Below are 9426 nucleotides of genomic sequence, written 5' to 3' on the forward strand. Positions count from 1 at the left end.
TCTTATTTTCAGGGATATGTAGGAGATAAAAGACCCAGAGAATGAAGTGATCTTAGGTTTTTATTAAAACAAAAATGTTTAAAGGCAAAAGTGCAGGGTGTCTACATACAAGACAAGATGGTAACAGGGTGTGTGTAGGTAGCATGACAGAAATTAATGAAATACTACTGTACAACTGTTAAAAATATCAAAATAACTTCAATAGATTACAGCATATACAGTTTAAACCCTCCTGTAACTACCAGTCTCTCCCTTTTCACACAGCGTCACCACTCACTTCTTGATGTTTACACATGAATTACTGCTTTTCAGACAGTTTAAAGGGAATCAAAATTTAGTCACTTTTCATCTCTTCCATCCACTTATCCCGTCTGTTTCTGTCTGACGCAGCAGAGGCCAAAGAGGACACACCCACCACTCTGCTGTAGAGTAAAGACATCAGCTTATTTTACGGTCAGACCCATCCTCCAGCAGGCAATGTATTCCAGGCCTGACTGATTGGATCAATAGCACTCAAGGCCTCTTTACTGCTTTTGTTCATGCAGTTAAAGAGGAAAACATCTTTCTTTTCCCTTTCTCATCTCCCTGTCTCACCACCTACTCGTGTCATTCAGCACCATCCTCCCCCCATCACTGTTACAGGGTAAGGACACAAAATGTAATATGCAGGGTTTGTCTCTTTATGACCTCACCCACTTCCTGTCAGTCTTGCTTTACAGTAATTTATGATTTGATAAATTTAAAGGGTTGCAAATTTAAGTACAGAAAGAAGATCTTGTGTCTTTGTGATTTAAAACTCAACCACTTGCAATAAAACATCACTGATGTTAGTTAAGACCTACATTGTTACAGAGTGCTAATTAACACAACATTTAGATTCTCTGTGCTTTTACTTTAATTGTTGCAGAGCTCTCCATGGTGCCTGTTTGTATCCAGTATCCACCTACTATTGTTAATAAGTTCTCAGTAGGTACATCCAGTCTGCATTTCAGTTATTAATGCCATTTCATTAGATATGCTTAACTGTTCAACAAAAGGAAAAATTATTTATAAATGTATGAATCAAACATGCCATCTAAGTTGTTTTCTTATTTTCAGTAATACTGTCCAGTTTTCCAGCTTTTACGTGGAGGAATACAGTCGTGCTTTATACAGACGTCCCAGAGTTACCAAAAGCTCAGACCCTGCTGACGTAGAAAAAACTTTTACAAAAATAAATAAATAAATAAAGTAAATCAGCGTTGAAAATGAGGATCATGGTTAAACGGCATTTTGTAATATCTATGGTTTGTTTTAGCCCACTTACAGATCAGTTGAGACAGGAACACTGAGTCATAGAGCTGGGAAAGCCACAGAAAAGTCAGAATTGTCCTCAAACAGAAAAACCAAGCAGGAAAAACTATAGCTAAGAATTATTTTACAGATACTACTTAGACAAACAGCATTAAGTAGAAACTCAAGGTACGAATGACCCTTAACCACTTCATATACACACTCTGGTTGGGTTTGTGTGTTTGTGGTTATAGGGTGAGGTCTACCTCATCTGTAGTGTGGAGAGGAAGCTGCTGCTACACAGACCTGGGCCAGACTAACATGAAATGTATCTATTTCTGAGCCAACTGGATGGGTGACAATGTCAGTTTCTGTTTTTTATTATGAAATTGTTAGTTTTGACTCAGGTGAGAGAGCTCAAATGCTTGAAGAAAACACCCAGGTCTGCAGAGAAAACAAACCCCCTCTCCATATCTTCACAGTGGGTTTCCTCTCCCGGCTGCTGACCTGGGACCTCCTCTTTTTTTAATTTTTTTTATTTTCTAAGGGGAGCTCACTTCCGTTTGCTCTTAGTGTCAGTGGTCTGGAAGACACTGGAGGCCGACATGAGGTTCTCGATGTACTGACCGAGGACCTGGTTCTCTGACTTTAACTTCAGGTTCTCCTCCTTGACTGCATCGACTCGCGCCGACAGGTCTGGGATAGAAATACAAAACGGGAAACTGAAGCACAGAATTCATCATTGTCAAACAAATTCAGTGATATCAACTTGCCCAGGTTATGCTAGAAAAGAAGTAGTTCATACAACATTGCAGTTGCACATTACTGTTTAGATTTGGGGATAACAACACATTTTTCAGACAGACTCTCCTGGAGGACATGCACTGTTGCACTTGGTTTTTCACATAAAAAGTGACAGAAATTGCTGTGTAACAACCTAAAAAAAAAAAGAGAGCCAGAGAAAGAACAAGAGCTGCAATGGTTAATTAACTGAACAGTAAATTGACGACTGATGACTGATTCAGTGTTCGTTAATTTTCACACAAATATGCCAAAGTAATTCTCTGGTCACAGCCTCTCAAATGTCAGAATTTGGTGCTTTTGTGTGCAGCGAGCAGGAATTTCTGAACCTAATCATCCATGTGACAAGCAGACCTGATAAAGCTTGACGACACTTTTAAGTTTAATCTACATCTCAGAAAGGTAAGGTAAATGAGTAAACTGTCACTAATACAGAATTTTTTTTCTTTGTTGTTTTCTCCTCACACCACTAAATCTTAAATAAATGTTAAATGTTGCGAGAAAAATGCACATGTATGTAGTGATAAGGGTAAGCCTGAAATCCGAGTTCAACTAAAGACTTCTCTCTGACAAAGATTTCTGTGACTTTAAAGTCACCAGCTACCATCATTTGTTCTGACCATTATCTGTCATTCACTGGACAAAACTTTGTGTTTCTGTCTATGTGAAGGAGAGATGGAGAGGGGGCCAAACAGAAGTGGAGTGAGTGCTTTAGCATTCAAACAACAGAAGGAAACAAGCAGCAGCACAGAGATAAGCATCCAGTGTTCTAAGTCATCAATGTTTAAAAGAACATTTAAGACACGCGCTTTAGTGGAAAGAACAAGTACAGTGTTCAGGATCTGGTTTGTGTTAGGAGACAGAATAAGCACGTACACACGAGGTGTGAAAAGGCTTTGGTTACATTTGACTTTTTGGTGCAAATTTTATCATCTGACGCTTTAAGGGGATTCTAATGTCAAATGACTTCTGTTAGCAAATTCAGAACATAATGGGCTCTACTGCATAATTTTAAAGCCTTTACCAACTTTTTACTAAACCTGGGGGCAGTTTTTTCCCAGCCCAAGGAGGACACAGCAAAATACAGAAGGCTGTGTGTGTTTACCTTCCAGTGTGTGCTGAAGCTCCAAAACTTGATTTATTAACCTGGTCTTCTCCTCCATCTCCACCTGGTTCTCCATGTCGCCTAAAATAAACACAAGCAGTGATGTTGTTAAAATGTAATTATAACACATTATCTCATGATTATTATTGGAAGTCATGTGAGCAGACCTACCATCTATATCACAGTTCATGATGGAAAGCTCGTTCTCCTGTTTAGTATACAGGACTGCAGGTTCACCGTCCACTGTAAAAAAACAAAACAAAAAAAAAACAAAGGGGACAGACAGTGTGAACTCCATGAAGCAGCCTCCTAACAGAGGTTTTCTTATGATCAATTTAATTGGTAGATGATGGCCAAAACAATAGTAGGTACATAACATTTTTGTTCACATTTAATGTTTAACTTCATAAAACTGTGTTCATTTTTGTTTTGGCAGAGATGGTTCGCTGTTCATTGTACAAGGAATCACTAAATATTATCAGATGACAATTTTTTTCTGGTGAAAGCCTCTGGCCCAACATAAGCTTGGGTGAGACTGACTCATATACTTCCACATCTGGGCTGATTCTGGCTGCTATATTCAGCCAGCCATCAGAGGAAACACGAATATGTCGCCCAAGTATTCGCCAGAATAGTTTTCCTGGCTTTTTGAGGGTGGATTTTCTATGCAACCATGCTACACCAAATACGTTGCTAAACATGCTTCCCATGATTACGGTGGCCCTGAGAGCCCAACGCACTGCAACTTAAAAGAGCGCGTTTCTGTATTTGGTTGTATAGTGAGTATTTGCAATGCATGTCTTGTCAAATTGATTAAGCTGTGTTCTCTTTATATACATCTGCTTACTTAAGTTGCAGTGCGTTGAGCTCTCGGGGCCACCGTATGTTAAATGTCAATGGACGCCATAAAGCCATGAAGTTAAATCTTACAGCTGCGTAAACTGAGTTGTGTGTGGGTGATGGCAGCAGGGTGGAAGCAAACACCGCACCCAGGCTGTGAGATGATGCTGCCCCGCAAAAGTATCACACAGATGAGACAAGCCTAACGAACTCTGGATTCAGGAAGACTTCATTGTCTGTCTACTCCGCAATCTCGTGTATTTTGTCGCCACATCCACAAATAACCCAGAGGCTACCGAGAAATCGCAACAGTGCGTTCATGAAAAATTAACATAGATTAAGCACATCGAAACTCCAGTATCAGACAGCCACCCTGCTAGCGGTTAGCTGCTACTTTTACTCTGGTCCATCTTGTTCGTCTTTCTCGAAGATGGGTCATATCGGTCCTTCAGCAGCTCGGCTAGACAGACCAGCCTACATCCGACATACGTAAACACACAGAGACCATACCATACCATACCATACCATACCATACCATACCATACCAGTAAAACTCGTGGTGATCGTTACTAATCTTGCAAATACGCTGTCACATGAAATGTAAGAGCATGGGTCGATCAATGGGGACGCTGACAGCAAACCACTTTTAACAGAAATGAGCAGAAGCCAAGTTGTCCGACAATGGGCGCTATGTGAGCTAGCTCTGCCGCTAGCTACAACATAACGACTCCATCACTAACTGTGAGGTTTTTGTATCATCAGCAGCAACCAAAACTAGTTAGTCGCACATTTAGAAACGACTTTCTGACAAACACAATTTATAACGTGTCACCGGACATCGGCCGGGGAGCTGCTAACAGCTACAAGCTAACTACTGCAGCTAGCTAGCTTTGGCTTTCAGATGTAATCGGAAAAGCAGGCTGGGATTTTGCTAAGCGACATTTTCTGGGGTACACAACAACAAAACAACTAAACCGCTTAAACTCACCTAAAGCAAGAAATTACCCTGTAAACAGACTGGAGGCTCTGAGACGGTGATGGTGATGTTAGCTGTACTTCACCGTCAATATCGTCATCACGACCTCACTTTGTGTACGTGACCACACTGACCGACAGGGGGAGCAAATACTGCATATACACACACACATATACACACACACACACTTGCTGCAGTCCTAACAGATGCTTAGGCGTTCAGTCTTCCCCCCGATAGTAAATCATACACATACGCAGACAGTCATTGCAGCAGTTGGCAATGAAAACCTGACCAGCAATGTCAGCCCAACCACACCTTCCTTTGTATGTGTGTGTATGTTGTGTTTGTCCACCTGTCTGGCCGGTGGGAACATTAATATATGCATATCTCTCTTTATCCGTCTCTCTCTCTCTCTCTCTCTCGCTCCCTCTCTGTACGTGTGTGTGTGTGTGTGTGTGTGTGTGTGTGTGTGTGTGTTGTCCTTGCAGCGTCTGCGCCGTCTCTGCTCGCTCTGAGTCCATATGCTGCTGCTTGTTAGCCAAACCAAACCCCGGGGACACTGCCGCTCCAGCCAACAGACTTCTATGTCCAGTCTATTCTGCCTCCATCTTTTTCTCAGCCTCTCTTCCGCTTTCTTGGTCGGTGCGTCTGTTTCCCAAACACAATGTCTGTCTAAAGTAGCTAGCATTAGCGCTCACATTAGCACAGCTCAAGTCATACCAGTCCAAGTAAGGCTGGGGAGGCAGACCCCTTGGATGTATAAAATAGAGCAAAGGTGTGTTTTACTGCTCATGAAATTAACTCTTTATTTTTAAGGGGAAAATTGCTTTTTTTTTTTTTTTTTCTTCTTCAAAAAAAGTCACACGGTCTTGCTTTAAACTAATATAAAATGACATCTAATTGAGCAATTTCATGGCAGTTTTTTTGCTTTAAAATGTACGGGATGATTATGGAGATAATTTGACATTTCCAGAACAGTCATCATATTTCCTACCTCAGAAAGTGGAAGTAAAACCCAGTGGTGGCGCTGCTGGTGTAGTGAATATCCAGTGTAGGTGTATGCAGTGTTCATTTTGATTCTCGAGTGATGGACAGTCATATTTTACACAGGTTAATGAAACGATTTGTGTCCCAAGCAAAAGACTGCAGAGCCTTAACAAACACATTTTCAGTTTTGGAGGTTCCATTGTTTACACTTTTCTGGTGTTTTATTTTAAGTTTGATTATCCATAAGAAGATATATTTGTGGTTTTAAGCACCAAAAAACATTTCTATGTCATTTCACATCTCCTCTCTCAGACTTCTCCCTGGAGCTCTTGCAACAACAGGTCGGTCAGCCAATCAGAACAGAGGATCTGAGCCTCACAAAGTTACAGAAGTCCTGAAGGCTCATTTTAAGACACAGTTTTTGAATTTTGCATTTTGTCCGTGAACCTTGATACTTTAGCAGTATTTATAGCACCTAGACCTGCTTTATAATCAAAAAAGATATGTACTTTCTACAATATGGGAATATTAAACTTTCCATTTAGCCCTGAGTTTTATCGCCAATGGTTCTAACAGACTGCATTATCTGGAGAGTCCAAAAGAGTATGTAGCAACAATGTATGGCTTCAGTTGGCTTTAATAGAATATGCTCAGATTTTGCTGTTAAGGTCATAGCTGGATCACCAGCCAGGCTTCCCCAGGGCCCAAGAAAAAGGGGCCACAAATTATTAGTTGGTCTCTGATTATTTAAAATAGTTAATTTCTGAACACTTGCATTATTTCACATTCTACTCATATGGTGAATATTCTTAGAAAATAATTTTTCTTTTGCAGTCTCCAAACATAGATTATAGTCATGATTCTTTCTTATAGTCAGTCTGCCTGTCTGTGCTTACAAATCTCACAATCATACATGTTGATTATCAATACATTAGATTTGAATTATTAGTCAATAGTTTTGTTGTTGATAAATGTACATATTTATGCCTGTGATCAGTTGCATTTTAAAACCAGGCTGCCAAACTTACCAGCCATTTTACTCTAGACGGTAAAAGGAATATCAGGGGTATAAGGCCACCTGTGGCACTGAGCTCACCTTGACATCAGTGCATGCATGTTCCTGTTTGTGTCAGTGTATTGCAAATGTTGGTCAGACACGAAAAGATATAAAGATAGTTGAGAGTGTGTATGTGATAACTGTTAGATACACAGTCAATTCATGTAGTAGGTATTTAGACTGGGAAGGGATTAATCCTAAATCAAAACATTTTAGCTAAATGCTCTTCGTCTTCATAAAAAACATTTATTGAAGGACAATTACTGTGTGTGTGTGTGTGTGTGTGTGTGTGTGTGTGTGTGTGTGTGTGTGTGTGTGTGTGTGCGCAAACAACAAATGACTATATGCAGTGAATGCCAAAAACAAAGCCATGCAGATTTGTTCGGAGTCACATCCATTCCTGTCACAGCACACCCACATTACCACTCTGGTTTTACAAGCCATTTGGTTCTGCCTCACTGCCCTTTGTTCAGTCACATATTTGTAACAGCTGCTTTAACTGTCTGTCACATGTACTGTCACTGACAAAAGAAGTGTATGATGAAATGATTTGATTACATGTGTAGATATTTTTACAGTCTAGAATGACTGTTACCTGAAAACCATATAACTTGTTCCATCTTTATAATGTATTTCTCAACAGTTTGTCTATTAGAGGTGTACAAAGTTTCTGTTTTGGTCTTAGAGATCATCTTACATGTTAAGAACTTAAGTTTGTTTGATATTCTGACTGGTGACTTCTCCATAAGCAGCTGGTTAAATGAAACTGTAGCCAAATAACAAGAAACTGCTTTTTTACTACTTTTTTGTGTGCTCATGAAAAGTGAAGGCCAGAAAAGATCTAACTGCAACAGTTAAATAACTGAGGAGTCCATTGAGGTTTTACCTGTGTCATCTGCCAGGGAGATGTTAGTGAATGTCCCATCATCCTCGTCTACCTCGGTGTCCATGGCGTGACTCTCCTTTTCCTCCTCCAGCCTGGTTTCCTTTTTGTTTTTTATCCCACAGAGTCACTCATTAGTGTTTCGACTTTGTAACTTTCTCTCTTTCTTTGTTTGAACTTTGCTACTGTTTCTTGTCTCTGTCTCTCTCTGTGTCCTTTGGCACCGCCTCCTCACGCACCTGCTGTCTGAATCATTCACATCGTCACGGTTACCTGCCCTACCTGACTGACGGCTCAGGTTACAGTGTTGTCATGGGAAAGGGTCACCATGGCGACCACTGGACCACAACATAAGACAGACTGCCCCAGCCTGCAGGACAACTATCAGGGGTCAAAGTTTACGTTCCAGTAACCTCACGTGAAAGCCATAGAGACAACACACACACACACACATACACACACACACACACACACACACACACACTCAAACAGGAGTGGATGCTCACCCTTGATCACACATAATCTTGAAAAATAAGAGTGTGTGGCATTAAAGTACAATGCTGTGGCACATAGGACAGACTGACCAGACTAAACCAAAGGTTTCAGTGCAGAATTGACCGAAAATGACTGGAGGGGACATGAATGGGAAACCGGTTCCACTAGATCTGTGGGAGCAGCCTGCGCTCTGGTGGTTAATGCTGAACACTGCAGATAATGTCGGTGACAGGCTACAGAGGCTCCATCATGTTTCAGCTCAGAGCAGCTGGCAGTGACAGTGCAGTTTACACCTTCATACACAGCCATGCAGGCTGTGTATGAAGGTGTAAGAAGGTGACCTCTGGCTTTCATGGTGCAGTAGCTGAATGCTGACGAGAAAACGCCTGATTATGAAAGAATATTTTCAGCAATTTAAGACAAACATGTAGTAAACCCGCAACAGAGTTAGTGGTACTTCCATTTGGTATCTATATGATATTATGGAGCAGCTGTGGATGAAAAATAACAGAAACAACAATAGAAAAATTTTACAGGAAGTAGAACAAATACAGATAGAGCATAATCTTTAGTCTGGAAACAGTAGCTTGACTCAATTCAAATCAGACCCCATCTTAAAGTTAAAATAAAAGTTAGAGTTAAAAGAGTTAAAATAAGTTCTTTGTTAGGGGACCTTCATGGTCAAGGGTGCAACAATAAATGTGGTTAAAGATCGTCTTTGATGAAAATCAAGTTTTTTACCTTGTTAACATGTCCATATGATATTTCTATATGATACAAGACATATCTTGAGCAAAATAAGTAGTCAACGCTATGACTGCATATTTCCACCTTGGAACTGCAGTGAAGTAATAACATAAAAATGGATTGAGACAGCCAGGAATTCAGGTGTCATATAACTAAGGAACCAATGCCGTCAACTTGCTTGAGGCGGGAAAAATAAACCTGAAACCTTGTCAGTACAGAGAGTGAGAGTTTACATTAGCACAACCGCTGTCAGCCACTGCCAG

At 40.5% G+C, this 9426-nt stretch overlaps 1 protein-coding gene across 2 annotated transcripts; it reads right to left on the minus strand.

Moving 5' to 3' along the window:
• Nucleotides 1-47: 47 nt before the first annotated feature.
• scoca (short coiled-coil protein a) lies at nt 48-8143 on the minus strand. 2 transcript variants are annotated; one of them, XM_071503997.1, is made up of 4 exons: nt 7925-8143; nt 3350-3421; nt 3179-3259; nt 48-1968 (listed from the first exon to the last, which is right to left on the minus strand). In XM_071503997.1, exons 1-4 carry the CDS (start codon nt 7986-7988, stop codon nt 1826-1828), a joined length of 360 nt encoding a protein of 119 aa, XP_071360098.1. In that variant the 5' UTR covers nt 7989-8143; the 3' UTR covers nt 48-1825. The 2 variants fall into 2 exon arrangements, with proteins under 2 accessions (XP_071360098.1, XP_071360099.1); XM_071503998.1 differs by lacking the exon at nt 7925-8143 and adding an exon at nt 5007-5138.
• Nucleotides 8144-9426: the final 1283 nt, after the last annotated feature.

Source organism: Trachinotus anak, unplaced genomic scaffold, assembly GCF_046630095.1.
Source record: "Trachinotus anak isolate AG129_WGS33_773 ecotype Australia unplaced genomic scaffold, CSIRO_AGI_Tana_v1 ptg000019l, whole genome shotgun sequence".
In the NCBI taxonomy this organism is placed as follows: domain Eukaryota; kingdom Metazoa; phylum Chordata; class Actinopteri; order Carangiformes; family Carangidae; genus Trachinotus; species Trachinotus anak.

Excerpts from the sequence above, each read along its gene's own strand:
- scoca (XM_071503997.1), bottom strand. The coding sequence starts at position 7,988 with ATGGACACCGAGGTAGACGAGGATGATGGGACATTCACTAACATCTCC. Across the intron at positions 3,422-7,924 it reads CTCCCTGGCAGATGACACAG|TGGACGGTGAACCTGCAGTC; the intron begins GTAAAACCTCAA and ends GTTTTTTTACAG. Across the intron at positions 3,260-3,349 it reads CATGAACTGTGATATAGATG|GCGACATGGAGAACCAGGTG; the intron begins GTAGGTCTGCTC and ends TGTTTATTTTAG.